At 45.3% G+C, this 16,421-nt stretch overlaps 1 protein-coding gene across 5 annotated transcripts in view; it reads right to left on the bottom strand.

Moving 5' to 3' along the window:
• Nucleotides 1-3,142: 3,142 nt before the first annotated feature.
• CARMIL1 (capping protein regulator and myosin 1 linker 1) overlaps nt 3,143-16,421 on the bottom strand; it is a 194,565-nt gene continuing 181,286 nt past the window's right edge. For 3 of the 5 annotated variants that reach the window (XM_054815205.1, XM_054815206.1, XM_054815209.1), the window contains 4 exons: nt 12,867-13,100; nt 10,036-10,170; nt 7,309-7,455; nt 3,143-4,197 (listed from right to left, as the gene is read on the bottom strand). In XM_054815205.1, the coding sequence (XP_054671180.1) occupies nt 4,061-4,197; nt 7,309-7,455; nt 10,036-10,170; nt 12,867-13,100 (653 nt within the window). In that variant the 3' untranslated portion in view covers nt 3,143-4,060. The remainder of the gene's footprint in view (nt 4,198-7,308; nt 7,456-10,035; nt 10,171-12,866; nt 13,101-16,421) is intronic. The other 2 variants (XM_054815207.1, XM_054815208.1) reach the window with 1 other exon arrangement.

Raw genomic sequence — 16,421 nt, 5'->3', positions numbered from 1 at the left:
GACATTAAATGATAACCTCTGGTCTCGCCTGTGCTGTATTTGTTAGCGATCCTCTGGGCCGCAGCTCCAAGAGAAGCAAAGGACAGTGCCGCTACCTGGTGTCTCCCCCCAGCTTCAGCACAAGCAGAGGATAGTCCCCAGAGGTGGGATTCGGGCACAGCCCACCCCAGCATTAACATCCCCGGGCATGGGGAAAGCAGCATGGATCTCTCATGCCCACAAGAAAGCGGCATTTCAAATGGAAACAGAGCTTTCTGGTATTTTCCTAGAGAATGTTTCTCAGTAGCTTTTTTTTTTTTTTCTTCTATGCAACAGGAGAGAGAAGTCATCTCCACATTAATCAATTAATAAGCAGCAGCAGCAAGGGCTCGCGCAGATGGCAGCTCTCAGCTAAGTGCGGTGGGTTGCGCAGATTTGTGACTAATGGGCCACATTAACTCCCAAATCGTCTCAGCCTGGCTGGATGGCTCTGGTGGAATTGGGGAGGCAATTGCTGTTTCCATCTTGGGAAGCAGCGATTTACTGTTGTTACTGCACATCAGGGAATACTTTGAAATGCTCAAAAATCTATCAGCCAGATCTTCACCTCCTTTAGTAGGGAGTGGGAATAGGGAGTGGGAAGTAGGTCCTGAAGAAGGAGCGGAGGGCTGTCCTGAGTTCACGCTGGAGCCGGGCAGCCACAGCCCTTCTCCAGCACGTCTCGGATGGGGAGGTGCTCCTGCTGCGGACATCATGGGTGAAATTCTTCAACAGCAAAATCTGAAAACCAGATTTAGCAGCAGCAAAGGGCAGCGAGAGCTTCTCCCCCTGTTCCCAAGGCCGGATCAGGTAGGTGGGGATCTGATTGGTGATGCTGGCAGTAGGACCCCTTCCAGGGCAGCGGTTCTAACCAAGTGACCAGAGCTGTTGGGTCCTTCGCTCTGGTTTAGTCGTACAGCGCACGTGCTTGTGCACACGGAGGGATGCAGAGGTCCTCGCCATCACCTCCAAAACCAGCGTATGCAACGTGCAGCTGCTGTCGTTCCTGAGGCCAGCCACAGACAAGGACCAAACCATCATCCTGGAGATAATCCCAGCTGGACCCTGCGAGCTCTTTTGGAGCAGTGTTGCACAGATGCCCTTAGCTGCTAGAGAAAGGCTGACGGCACGCCCGGGAGCAAAGCCACCTCTCCTCCAGTGCCAACCTCTGCTCCCACCGCCGGCAGCACGGCTGGAGGTGCTCAGCGCCTGGTGTGGGATGGGGAGGAATGCAGAGCATCGGTGGTACTCACGCTATGGGTGCCCTGGGAGAACAAGTAACAGCACTTACTTGTCTTCAACGGTACCGCCCGCTGACCCCTCTGTTCAGCCTCCCAGGAGGTGCCAGGGATTTCTGCTGTTGGCACCCCACCAAAGCAGCTGGGGTGGCTTAGGGGACGAGCCGGGCTCTGCTTCTCACCCTCCCAGGGCAGGGCCCAGCCAGGGACAGGCAGGGAGCACAGGGGAGCGACCACAGAGCATCTGCGGGTGGCTCAGGCAGCAGGGCGGCAACAAGAGAAATGAGGAGGGTTCCCCCAGCCGCACGCCTGCTTCGGAGGAATTCCTTCCCACAGCTCGTGGAAAGGCAGTGCCACCCCTGACCCCCCCAAACCTCCCAACCGGCTTGGCACCAGGGTACAGTGGATGTTAGCTCCCCAAAACACACTGGCACTTAGCCAAGGCCTCTACAGGCTCGAGACGCTGAAAATAAAAGTCACTTTTTCTGAAACGCAGAGGAGGTACAATAGGGGTGCTCTGGACGCAATGTGAATTCTGTGCAACCAGGCTGATTACACTGGACTCACCAGGCAGGAAGATAGTAGAGAAATGAAAACTTCCCCACACCCAAACCCACACAAACACAACCCCCAGGTCTCCAAGGGCTCACATGAGCACTCCCCAAAGTCATTTCTCCACCCCTCAGCCTGCCCACAACACATTGATGGCTGAAGACTGGAAAGGCTTTCCGTAAGTAACACGGAAAAAGATTGCTGTCTAATGGAATCTCGATAGGCCAGCAGACAACCATTACAGCACTGCAGACTTTCTTCCAACACCTCAGCACAAACACACACTTTCTCTACAGCATTTCAGACATCCCTGTCCTTGGTTTAGTGATACCAGAGTGATACGCACTATTGCCCTGCTCTCTCACAGCGGGACCAGTACAATATCTCAGATGACTGGTGAGAAGGACATCAAGCACAAATAAGAGAAATTCTCAGCAGTTGGGAGTCTTTATTAATACTACAAACCTTGCTGTTGTTTGTTTTAAATTCACAAAGCCAAAAAAACCCAGGCAACCTTTGTTGTATACTTACTTCTCAGATAGTTGCCTTTTTCATGCCCTATGAGAATGAAAACTGCGTCAGACTATTTATGAGTGGATTATGTCTCCTTTCCAATACGAGCACCTCAAGTTTTCCTTGCCATTTGTCTTCTGTTCTCACTGATGCCCAATAAATCAAGAATATATGTATGTGAAAATAAGTAACTTTCTCTTAATGATTACAGACAAGTGCAGAATTTCAAGACCCCGTGGTACTTAGGTACGAACGCCAGCTTTCAGAACCTCTTTTCCCACTGCCTCCCACCCTACTTTTGAGATTTAAACATCTATAGAGTGTTTCTACAAGGTTCTGGTACAGAAGGCTAGTGGTTTGACATACTAGCCCTTTATACTGCAATAGGAGAAGTGGCAATGGCGAGTACGCGCACAGGGACCAGACAGAAGGACATCTGACAGACAGGTTTCTGAGCATTTCTACCCAGGCAAGAAGCCACAGCAAGGTCAGGGCAAGTGCTCTCGGGAGAGAGTTACCAAAACCATTTTGTTCTGTCCTGTGGAACCCAAATAGAGAATGTAGATAGCAGGTGTTTCTGGCTCATGTGAAGGCTGCTTTGCTGAAGATCCCAAGGGAGGAGATTAGCAAAGAGATCTTCTTTCAGTAATTTTATGAAGACGATACGTATCTGTCCCTTTCAGCAGGAACAGACATTTTACCAGAAGCAGAAAAATATTCTACGGGTTTTGTCTTAACTGCACATTTTGTCTACCTGACACAATGCCATCATTCAAAGAGCAGAGATCGTCAGACCAAAAACAGCGCCATAAAAATGAAGATTCAGTTGTAAAAGCATTTTTTATTGTTACAAATATACATATGAATAAAATCCCTTCAACCTGTAACGTAAGTGGGTAGCTGTGAAATTTGCACCCCCTCCCCCAAAAGCTGAAATGTTTTTACAGATGTCAAACTATTTTTCTCGTAGAATTACACATAGAAAGGAAGCTAATATGCAGACAGAACTGAGGAAGGCCTCTAGAAAACACCAATAATTAATAAATTTTCAATTGCCCTCATTCCAATCAACTATATACATTAATATATGAATGTGGAAGCATACCATGATTATACGTCATCCAAATCCTTCTCTGTTGTGCTTTTTGACAGTACACAAATGTAAGCATTGGAGCTTTATGTACAGTACGAGAACAGGAAGAAAGAAGCTCCCTATGGGAGAATGTAAAAACCATACCCAAGCATTTAATATATATAATCTATACAAATTATTTTATTAGTGTGCTCTTTTAATATAATTACAATGTGCAATTGCATACCGCAAGGATATATTTATAAGTAAGTCACGTGCAGATTTGACACATTTACATTCAGCAGTACAACACATTACCTGCTGTACAGTGTATTAGTGTAAGACAGTGTCCAGTTAATTTGCTTTGCCTTCTAAATGCCCTAATGCAGGGCACATTTTGTAGCTGCTTCAGAGAAATTCAAGTAGAATACATGAAAGAATCGCTGGCTTTAGCAAAGGCATGGAAAGGAACATCTGCATTGTGCAGAACAGAAATTAAGGACCGAATCAATGCCAAGTGAGTGCACTGTAAGTCACGATTGGAAGATCAGGCTTTCTGTATGGAAATGTACCTGTGGTGAAGGAGCAGCTGGCTAGGAGGGCTGTTGATTGCTGTACCCTGATTGTTATAAAAAGCTCTTGCGCTACAAAGCACTTGTACTGATTGCTAAACAAAAATAAAATCTTTATCTGCTTCTTCGCCAGAGTCACTGGACTTGCTTCCCTGATGGCCGTCTTTACTTAAGGACCTCTGCTTCAGTTCCTGGAACTCATGAGACTGCTGCCCAGGGCTCCTTTTCGCAGCTGTATAAAATAGAAATAGGTCTTACTAATGATTGTAGAAGAGAAAGGAATAATTAAAAAAAAGTCATTCATGCACACAAGACCTGCTCCTGCTCCCACTCATTTGCACTAGTGGGAGCAGCATAGGTCCATTAATTCTTCAACCCAGAAAAAGGTGAGAGAGAAGAGAGAGAGTTTGAGCAAACTTTATTCCACTGTAGGCTGGCAAGCAGGCAAATATGAAATACGAAACTCGGTACTTCACTGTGACATGGATAAACATTACAGTTAGAAACAGCCTGGAGACTTTCTTCCCATCACACACTTCAAAACCAGAACAGAATTCTTTTTTCCAGCAGGGCTGGATCTCAGACGATGCCCTCCTGCCTGCTCAGGTGGATATCCCCGCTGGGCACCCCTCAGACCAGCCTTAACCAGGACAGACATTTGCCTTGGCATCCAAGTTACCTGAAACGCTGCTCGCTGCCCCACCAACACTGCCAGGTCCCGCGGTGTCCCCCCTACGCTCCCCTGTTCCCTGATGGGGGGGAACCCATGGCTCTGAGCCCAACCTGCATCTCTTCCAGCAGAGACCATGCTCTGCACCTCGCTGTGCTCAGCAGAGGAAAAAAGCAGGAGGACATACCCATTTCCCATCATCTAACAGCAAACAGCACCCATTTTGTTTGCCCAGCACTCTAAAATCTCAGTAAGCCCCAAAACCTGTAAGCTTTGAAATAAAACAGAAAGAAGGTGGTAAAACCTTGTTAAGATTTCCCATCTAATCAGTGGTTAATTTGCTTTGCTTTCTAAATGCCCTAATGCATAAAATTGCTATGGTAACAAGAGAGTTGTTATACACACCAATGGGGGTGGCGTTACGCAAGGACTGATAGCTTTAGAAATCCCATACTTCCAATTAAAATGAATCTTTAAACATGCCAACGGCCCTTAAACATGGCTCCGTGGCAAGTCGTCTCACTTCACCCCCACAAAATTACACGTTACCGTTACGAGACCTTCCTTGCTCCACCATTTCAGATAAGGACGTCCGGCTTTGGTTTGCACTGATCCTCGTGCCCGTTCACGTTTGTGCATGCCTCTGAACGAGGCACCACCTCTCTCTCTCCTTCCCTGCGCAGCGCTCACCTAGAACCCCACTGCCGCAAGGGACGGCCTTGCCCCGTCCCCGATGCGCAGCTCCGGCCTCCGCCGGGGCAGAGAAGCAGCAGGCTGTCCGTGACGCATCTCCGCGGCCATTTCAAGTTGCCGTGCCAGGCCGCGTTAGGGTCTGCCAGGAATGTGGAAAATGCAGAGAGTAATCCCGAGGCAGCTGCTGGGGCAGCCTCAGTGAGGATGCTCCCTGCATCCCTGGGGATCCAGCACGGCTCCCCAGGCAGCGCTGGTGCGTGCCAACAGGGTACAGAACAGGGGACAGAAAGCTCTGACTTGTTTTCGTTTGGCACGGACATTGCCCAGTTCTGGATCTCTGCCGTGACAAAAGCAGAATGGACGTACCCAGCGCGCGTCTTGCGGAGACCCACCTCTGCACACACGGTGCATTTGCTGTCCAAATAGTTCTCCTGAGTCCAAAATACCTGTTTCCTTACTTATTCTAGCCAAAATATGGGAGGAAATGAGAGCCAGCAGCTACGTGCTGGCTGTGTTCTTATCCCAGCTTTGCAAGTTGGCAAAGAAGAGGAAAGGATTTTGAGAAAGGGTTTTAAAGCTATTTAATGGAATTGGAGAGGATTAAGATACCTAAATTCTGTTAAAAAAAAAAAAATAAAAAAATTAGGTATTTCCATCTTCCCAAACACCACTGCTTTTCAAAGAAATAAGTGCCTGGAAATTTTTGAGTCATTCTTGATACTTGTACCTCCTAGTAACTACATGGCCTTTGTTTGAGCCTCCACTCACTCTTCAAACAAAACCCAGAACACATCCTGCAGCATCCATTTTAATTCATGGCCTGATAAATCAAGACAGGTAATTTGCCCCCAAAATGCCTGCAAAATGTATCAGGCATCTAAGTCCAGATACTGCAAGCAAGCTTCTGCCACAAGAGCTTACCCTTGCCCCGATGAAACCATAACACAGGTGACCTGCGTAAATCTGCGACAGCATCTCAGCTTTTGAAATTTACTTTATCAGAGAGATATCTTAGAATGAACTAAAATATAGTAATTTGATTATGGTGGGGAGGAGAGATTCCAAGTTTGGGTGGGCTAAGTTTGATTCTACAATATGAAAAGGAAACCAGTTTATAGATTTTGGGCTGAGGATATTACAAAAGGGATACACGATGTCTTATAAATAGAAAAACTGAGGGTAAATGCAATTGATGTTCAAAATACCTCATTAAAATACTTCAGAAAAAAAATAATTTTGAATCATTGCTTAAACAAACCAGGTAAGAGGTAAAAAGAAGGATGTAAACATGCACCATTTGAGAACAGGAACTTTTATATTTTAAAACCACACAGATCAACCAAACATTTTTATAGCCTACTGAATGAGTTCACTGTAAGTCAAAGTGGCTCTTCAGAAAGCATGGCTTAAGCACGCAGCACAGGGCTGGGTTTGGGTTCTTTTGGTGGTTTTTTGTTTGTTTATGAAGCTGAAAAGCAAAGTATTATGTCAAAATAAGCTGATTTACCCAGTTCTCAAACGTTTTGTGGATGATGTACTGAAACTGGCACTAACAATATTCAGGCTGAAACATATCTGGAAATACTTCAGTGCACGCATCTTAAAAAGGAAAGGTATGTGAGCGCACAAACCTACAGTCTACCTGCAGCACGCTTACACAGCAGCGCACCAGCGTCACCGCAATGACCAATCGCATTTTGTAATGAGCCTTCTTCTGCAGAGGGCTGCAGGTGCTATGTGGTACTACTCACTGGTGTTGCCATGAAGGAAAAATGCACACACATTTCTTATCTGGAAATTTTTTCATGCCATGTAGTTCCCATGGGGACCGATAGATGATTAGCATCCCATGAGATTTTTTTTACCTTTCTCCAATGACAAACCCACACCCTTTTGTGGCTTCTTTGCTACTATAGTTTCTTAATGATTGTTAGTGCCAGTTATCAAGCACCGTCTTGATGAAAAATGAAAACTTCTAACCAGAAGTTGGCTGTGCCTTCCTCTGCCCAAGCACATTAGCTTCCTCTTCTGCACTGGTAGAATACTGCCCCGAAGTGGTTTTCACGCTGCCAGATGCCTTGGCATAGTCATGAGCTGTATCTCTTTTTTGACAATCTCCTGTTTGCTCTAGCAGGAAAAAGGATTCATTTATACCCCTAAGCTCTTCTGTAGGCTCACATATGGAAAGTAATATAAAAAATGTCACTTATCCATCCCATTTAATTAATTGTTCATATGCCAGATGCTTGCTTAAATTTAGGCCAAGTATTTGCTTGTGTTGGTAACTGCAGCCCGATCTTACAGGTACGCTGTATAAAGAGGTATATTTTGAGATTGTCCCACATAGTACAGTTAAAGCCATTAACGTAAAGCAATTTTATAATCAAGTATCATCTAATTTGCAGCTTTCTTTCGCAGGAGATATAATTTTGTTTACTAAGGCAGATTTGCAGTGATTTACCAGTTGCAGAAATAAATTAAGCATGGTAGCCTGAAAGGCGGGAGAAAGCAAGGACAGAGGAGTGACTGAATGAGGAACTAGAACAGTAAGAAATAAAAAGGAAAACCTGGAAAAGAAATAAAAGAAACAGAATTTGCTCTTTCCCCAAACAATTTTATGCAAAGCACAGCAGCTCCATAAGAACCTGGAAACCCAATTTTAGCCATTCTAAACCATTACTGATAAAATTAGTATAGTGCAATGTAGTGGCAACTAGAAAACCCTGTGTTTGGCCACGTTGTCTGTGGAGGTCGAAGGTAGCAGGGAGTGGGGAGAGCACAATATCTGACCCCTTTTGAGTAAGGATAGGCAAACAGCAAACACATTTTAAAAATAAAAGTGATTGTCCCTCTTATGCAACAACCACCAACTGCAAAACCTTGTCAAATCTCTGCTGTGTTAGAGATTGCTGTAACACAAAAGTATTGTTGTTACGATCACGCATTCCCTGCTTCTCCAATACGTCCCCTCTCACGACAGGGAGATGGAGAAGGCATATAGCACAGAAACAGTGAGGTTAACCTCAAGTTAAAATGTAACTGCAACAAGCCCCATTACTCTGTGTTTCTCTAGTTATGTAGTAACAAGTTCTCTCAGAGTCTGGTGAAAAGCTGGTGAGAAAGCAAGGACTCTAGCACATGCAGTTATCAGACAGCAGCTGAGAGTCCGTTATGGCAAGAGCCTTTGACTGCAACCATTCTCAACATGATGGCGAGTCTGATCCCTAAGCTGTTGCCCAGTTCACCAGTCTCAACTCAGCTCTGATGGGACTAAAGGTAGGAGACTGAACAGGCTTATTCTGGCTTGCAGCCCTCATAATGCCACAGCCACCAGGAGGCACTTGAGACACCCTGCTGTCTTTTCCGGACCCTGAGCCACATCTGTGGCAGCTTTTGGCAACATGGACCATCTGAACCCTCCTCAGCCCTTTCCAGACACAGGAGAGGTCCTTGGTGGTGTCGTGTCCTGCTAGCTCTACATAATTCAGTGAGATTGTGGTGGTTCTGCTGGGCTACCTTTACGGCACAAGACAGCCCAATGGCATCATACAGGTGGCTGAAGCAAGTCAAAACCTGTAGACAAATACCCCACGTATGCTGACATGCGGTCACCAAATGGTAGCCACCACAGCAACAATCTTCCAAGCAGAGCAACACCCAGACTGTGAGGTAAGTTGTTTCATAAAGGAAACAGTAGTTTTACGAAAGGGAGAAGCTTCTCAAAATATACCTCTGGACCATCCTGCTTCATGGGTGGCTTTGCCTCTCCTCTCCATCTAGAGGGTAACGGTGGGCTCTGTGGGCAGCACAGCTGCTCAGTCTTCACAGCCCTGTGTTATGTATCTGCCTTGACTCATCTGCCCCCATCCTATGCTATGAAAAACTGCTGGCAGAGCGTGAAAGGGCAGCCCTTTGTCTCACAGCTTAAGTGATGGGAATCACCTCGGATGGAAACAGGGCCCACTCATTGTTTTTCTTGAGGAGAGTCCTAGGAAGAAAGAGGTCTCACCCCCAGATTTCAAATGTTGTCATTTGTGCCAGCTAACACCATGCTGAGCAACATTTCTGTGACTACTTCTCCATGTATGCTGTGCTATCAGAGGAAGCCTTAGATCTTCTAAGAGGAAATGCATCAGCAAAAGTCGAAATCCAGCGCACACATGAAAAGCAGCAAAGGCAGAGCAGCAGCCTACTATTGTGTGTAAAAGGTACCAAGCCGTGCCCTGGCATACAGAGACTCATTGCCAGAGGAGAACTCGGCCACATGCAGCGACCCCGCAGAAAGGAGGAGTACAAACAGAGCAACAGGCTGGCTGCAAGGAACAAAGTCCTGGCTGCTCCCCTGGAAATGTACTGAACCAGAGAGCTGCATTTCACGTTACTGTGTTTGACCAATACCAATCAGCATCTCAATTAAGACCAAACTAAACCATAATATACACAACAAAAGAGTCACTTAATTTTCAGCTACATTAATACCAAGGGATTGATCTTCACTTGGTTTGATCAAAGGAAGAAAATATAGAGCACCAACTCATGGGTGGAGGAGATGAGGAATAGGTGACCAGATACACTTTCCTTGCTCTTTTTTCCTCCAAATGAAGGACACTCTTCCCTTCCAAGTGAAAGCAAATCAGGAGACAATGACACATCGAATTCTAGTAGAAGACAAGCACACTGGAACAACAGTTACACCAACACTCCTACCTTCTTGAGAAAATGATCTGACTGTGGGGCTGCTCTGACCATCCTTTTCTTTATCAGAAGGAACTTTCTTCAGCACAGGTGGAAGCAGGGCAACTTTTGGGGAACTGGGGCCGGAGGGAGACTCTGGAGCATCCTCTGTGGAGTACCATGAACAAAAGGGTGAGAAGATACATTTGTGCTGTGGCTCACAGAAATAGTGCTGTTATGATGGGCCAAACCTCAACGCAATACATACACAAGAAGCAGCTAGAATCTGTGTCAGAAAAAGGAGGATGCAGGAATTTACATTATGTCAAAAGAATGCATGATGGCCCTCAGTCCAGGTGAAAGAATTTTAATAGCCAAAGCAAAGATTGCAATTTCAGCATTTTTACTGTGTACTGCTATAGCAGCACAAATAGAAATCTGATGGGACCAACTGAATTTCCTGCAAGACATAAGTATGCAATTTGCAAAGAACAGCTGAAAATTATTTTGGATGGATTGCTGGAAATGTTTGTTCTATTTATACTTTTATTGTCCTGAAACATAACGAACTGATCAATTTAGAAGTCCTGTTTCACAGTTATAAGGCATAAAAGTGAACCAGGGAAACAAATTTCATAAATAGCCTACAGAACTCTGTACTTCCAGGAACAAACTGCCAGTACATAACATGATAGCACCTGCAAAGATTTTCTAAATAGAAAAAATACTTCGCCTCTAGACTGTGAGGAAATCTGGAACTTAAATTCAAATCCATAGTTTAAACCATCTGGATATCTTGTTTCTCTAAAAGGCTGAGTAAGTGTTATGTATGGCAAGTTGACTACCATCTTTACAGTCCTTATGGGAGGACCTTTTCAGTCTTACACTAGACAGCCTTCGTTCGGACAGTAGGGAAGCAGAGCTACAACAGATTACTCAAACAGCTTGTTTGTCTGCTTCCCTAGGATTAAACAGTGGCATATGTACACAACAGAGGAACTGGGAAGATACATTAGTATTGACAGAAGGAAAAAGGAACTCAGAGTATCGCCTGTATTGCATATTTGTACAATGAGTTAATTCAGCTGCATACTGGAAATTATTAGGAATTTATCTCACTGTTGAGGAGCCACCACAAAGGAGTCAATCTTTTCACTTTCAGCACAGGAAAGTGATGACCTTCCAAATGCAATTCGATCTGAACAGATACACCAATTCTTGGACCTTCTCCGCGCTTTTGATGTGCCTGTGAGGCCAGCTGCTTCAGGAAGCTCAGTATCAACATAAGGATGAGCACAGTGCTTGGCAAACACAACTATATGTTTCTGAACTAAAGCTGTTATGTGCCTTATTGAAGATCCACTTTCAGTCTTTGATAATTTGTAGACAATTGAGCTGTGTTCCTTTGCCCTCAGATTACTTAGCAAAAATTTGCTACCATTAGTTTGGCCACACTGCTGGAAACAACAACAGGAGCCAGAGCATAAATAGGATTATTGCTTGGCTTCTTCATCACGTCTCCTGGGCGTGCTCAGCCAGCAGATGCTACAGGTACTAGGACAGAAGTTAGACTGCCACAGAGATGGTGTTGCTTTTACTGCTACCCAAGGAACTGGCCCATTAAGAGTAAATATTAACTGCTCTCTATGTTAAACCCACAGTATGCTCTCTCTGCCCGAAATAGGAGCTGGCAGAAACAGATAGGTCTTTCTGATACCTAAGATTTTGAGATAACACACTATTTTACAGATAAAGCATCACCAAACAAGCCACACTTTCCTATTGTATTAATTTTTGTGATCACCTTACCCAACACCTCTCACTTTTATGACCATTTCTAAAATGGTCAATAAAATAAATTTAAAGCCTGAAGGTGATTTTGTACTTGAACAACATTCTACCCACTGGAGTGCAGAGACTACATAATGTTCAGGTACACATCAAGGGCAGGGAAGAGGCTATAATATCCCTCTGCCCCCTTGTCCTAACCAGAAATTACATCCTTCTAAGGTCAACATGTGAATATGGGAAAAGCCTAGAGGTCTAAGAGCTCTTGCAGATGGCTACGCTCACATTTTTCAGTCGTTAGCAATTAATAAGCGCTATTTGCCACAGCTACAGGGGAGTCAGTAACCAGCATTTAATTCCTCTCAACTGCATCAGCCCTACTTTGGGAAGAGGTTGTGACATTGGCCTATTAAATAGCAGACGGACAAATGTACGGGAGATGTGCTGAAATATTTCACACTACTGGAAATCTTGAGATGATATCTGGGCGGGAGATTAGGACAGAGCAGAAGTTAATAGTTATTCCACTGGCAGCCTTGCAGGGTTATAAAAGCACAGTTACAATTATTTCCAGTCAAAAGCAGTAAGGAAAGAAACAAAGGCAAAACAAGGAAAAAGAGTGAGAGACAATCGGTTTGCGCAAGTTATTAATAATAACGGGCCTTTGCTCAAGGGTCCAAGAGCAGCCTGCCAGAAAAGCCCAAGGACTTCAGTATTTACAGCCAGGTGTTTAGAGAAAATACAGTTATTTTTGTCGGTGCTACTAAACCAGGGCTTTGATGCTGAAGTAGCTCGCTCTGCTCTCCTCTTCTATGAAAGCAGGCTAACTCAAAACAGCTCTGCCACTGCCGCTATTGCTTCTCCTCAGACTTTACCATTGTGGATCACAGATTAAACCATTTAATAAGTGTATTTGAATTGGGGCAAAGAGAGGTAGAAAAGAAGGATGTAAGTCAAGAGCAAGTGAATGAAGAAGCTGTCCCTCTACATTTGACTTCTGTTCAGGATGCGGCCCACACAAACGCCACTCAGAAATACCCAGCTGGGAGTAATGAACACCTAGAAGATCTCCTCACCAGTACGAGAGGCAGAGCGTGGTTTCTGTGGCACCGTGGGTCGTCCTGCCAGGCTGGGCTTTGTTGACTGCAGTGGAGGTTTTGGGCTGGTCGGTGTATTGGAAGAACTTCTTGCCTTTGTGCCAGCTTCTGCCTTTGGTTCAGCTTTTGAATTTTTTTCTGATGATGCTGAGATGGAGTCACCTTTATTCGAGGCAAACCGACTCTCTGGAAGGGTCTGCTGGAGCTTAGGCACTAAAATAAATAGACACATAAAATAAAGTCTCCTGCAACACAGAATGTTCCATGCACAAGATACGCTTGTGTGGAAAATACCATCATTAGCTTCCATATCACTGCTGCACTGCTTTGTGAGTACGTAAGAGGACCCTTAACATTGTGCCCTGGCAGCCCAGATGGCAAACTGCATCCTGGGGTGCATCAAGCACAGCATAACCAGCCTGTCAAAGGAGGTGATTATCCCGCTGTATTCAGCATTGGTGTGGCCTCACCTTGAGTGCTGTGTGCAGTTCTGGGCCCCACAATATAAGAAGGATGTGAAGGTCCTTGAATGTGTCCAGAGGAAGGCAACAAAACTGGTGAAAGGGCTGGAAGGAATGTCCTGTGAGGAGCGGCTGAGGGCTCTGGGTTTGTCTAGTTTGGAGAAGAGGAGGCTGAGGGGCGACCTCATGGCTCTCTGCAGCTTCCGGAGGAGGGGAAGTGGAGAGGGAGGTGCTGAGCTCTTCTCCCTGGGATCCAGTGACAGGACACCTGGGAATGGCTCAAAGCTGCGCCAGGGGAGGTTCAGACAGGACATGAGGGAGCATTTCTTTACTGAGAGGGTGGTCAAACACTGGAACAGGCTTCCTAGAGAGGTGGTCGATGCCCCAAGCCTGTCAGGGTTTAAGGGGCATTTGGACAATGCCCTTAACAACAGGCTTTACCTTTTGGTCAGCCCAGTCAGGCAGTTGGACTAGATGATTGCTGTAGGTCCCTTCCAACTGAAATAGTCTAGTCTATTTCATTCCAAATCACTGCAAGAAAAACATCTAAGCCCACTAGTTTTTACACATGCTAAGCTTCATAATTCAAGTGTCTCAGAGGTGATGGTATGTCCCCCTTTTTAATACATTTGGGGGGATGGCTGGCTGGACCTTATTCTCCCTTCATATTTCTGGGAGCAGATGGTACAGCCTACCTGCTGAGAAAGCAGCGATGGCTCGGTGGAAAAGGCAGCCTTTGGCCCTTTTGTGCCTCTACTGACAAAAGGTTGGCTATCCAAGATCAACAGAGAAATCCTGGCCCAGAAAATAAATCTCAAAGTGTGATCAGCAGGCTACATCTTGTTATTTGTTGCTTTTAGCAAGCTCTGGAGGAGATTTTGAAACTTAGTCGAGATCAAAGTATTCTTTATATAATATTTTGATTTATCTAATGTCACTGTATATGGATTATGGTTTCCACACATTAGCAAGTTTATCAACATATTATTTATCCCAAACGCAGACCAAAGTATTTACAGATAAAACTATACTGACTTCCAAGCAATAAATCAGTCGTATGTAGCTGTGCAAGTTGGTAGAAACCTGCTGAATACCTGCTGGTTCCTTCTTTGCAGCTTTGAGAAGCTTGAGGGCTTTCACGAAGCAGATATAATCCGGGAATTTGTATGCCAGCTTGGGACTTTCCACAACTGTCACATCTTCATTCTCAGAAGAGAATTACAGACTAACTGAAATGCAGACTGGTGGCCTTGGTACCTGGCAAAACCAAGCATGTGCTCACAGATGCTGACTTGACCTACCTACCTGCTATCTCCATTCAGAAATCCTACTTGTTACAAAAGTGCTGAGCACAGACATGTTAATGGCAGTGGGAGGGAGGGGAGTGTTGATATAGTTTGTTGCAAGCCAATCTCCAATACCTTTTTCCAGCTTATGTAGCTATTTTTCAGCCCAGCTGGAGTTAAACTCTGGCAAACCACAGAGAGTTGTGTGGCGCATATCTACCTCTGTGACTGCATGACAGTGAGAATTCATGTCTGTATGCATGCAATAGACCTTCATGCTGCAAGAGAAACAGCAGGACACCTGTAAAAAAAGCAGGCAATATCCAGACATGAAGCAAGGAATAAAACCCCCTTATTCTCCTTCAGCATCACTATCTATAGTTTTCCTGTAGCAACATCCAGCAATTTTCCATTAACTGTCCTTCTTGCCTTCCTAACCTCAGGCCTGCTAATATTATTAGAACCCAGTAAGTTAAAATAAATTAACCCAAAACAAAGACAAACTGTAGTTGCAACAGTGAAGAGCAGCCTCAGGGAGCTCTCAAGCAAAGGTGGTAATGATAGAACTGACAGTTGGAGGCCAGAAGGAAGGGGGATGCACAGTGAGGTGGGGGTGAAATGTCTCATATATAGAGACAAGGTCCAGAGAAAAATTGGGGTCAGACACCCCCAGCTACTCTGAAGCCCCAAGCACAGACTATTCTTGGTCCTCTGACTTCAGTCGGCTGACATCAAGAGACACATATAGTACACAAGCTCCTCCTCAAAAGATAAGCAGGCTTTAAAAGCACTGATTTGTAGAGTTCAGCATGCTCTGAATATGCTGTCTTTTAAAACTATTTTTTAGAAAGGTATAAAACCTCAACATCCATTTCTGAAGTTCTCAACCAAGATGGCCACGTTTGGATTTAGATTTCAGCCTGTTTTTTCAGCCTTCTTTCCATGTGTTGTGGCAACCCTACATGCTGTGCTTGCAGGATACTTAGCACCACTCTTGAGAAATCAGACCTGGATTCCCTAGTTCAGCGAACGTAGTGTGCGCAAACCACCAGAGCTGAATCCCTTCTGAACACTTCACCAGCCAGTCCCAAAAGTGTGCATGTACACAGAGAGATCAGAATTCCATCTTGTACTCAGGCAGCTGCATTGTAGCAGGGCCTAGGACTGCAGCTTGACAAGTACCCCTAGGCTAGTGCTCAGCAGGACTAGCTGCAGAGTGAATCAGTGCTGTAAGCACTGCAAGGTTGGACTCCACTTGGTACACAATGGGGAGTCATTTTGTGCATGCATGGAGTGTCCAGGGGCCTCCACAGCTCTGCAGACAGCCCTGGCTTCGGTTAAGTCAGCTAAACCCTGGGAAGAGCCAGCTGCCGTTGCCTGTGAGATGTCTGTTCTAACAGCTGAAAGCCAGGACTACTCAAGCTGGTACCTGCACTGGCTACTATAAACCTCGCAAATTAGTCATGTTTAGGTCATCGGGTGTATTCAGGAGTTTCACTTCTTTGCATGCAGACATTTTTGCTGGCTCCCGGGTTCAGCTTCAGCTTTGCTGATCCCATTACAAGTCAGCACCCTTTCAAAGGCGCCCAAGACACATGCACCGAGTAGTCTCCCTCCTGTGCAATGTGGAGCACAAGAGTAAAAGCTGAGACATCAACTGAGCCCTAGAGCTGACCTCATGAAAAGTGCTGTCAAATGCAGTACAAGAAGTGGGCTTGTTTCTAATCCTTTCCACTAAGCATAAGCTCATATTTTGCTTAAGCAACTGTAGGCACACAATCTGGAGA

This window comes from Grus americana, chromosome 2, assembly GCF_028858705.1.
Source record: "Grus americana isolate bGruAme1 chromosome 2, bGruAme1.mat, whole genome shotgun sequence".
Taxonomy (NCBI): Eukaryota; Metazoa; Chordata; class Aves; order Gruiformes; family Gruidae; genus Grus; species Grus americana.
This window is presented reverse-complemented; position numbering and strand designations above follow the sequence as displayed.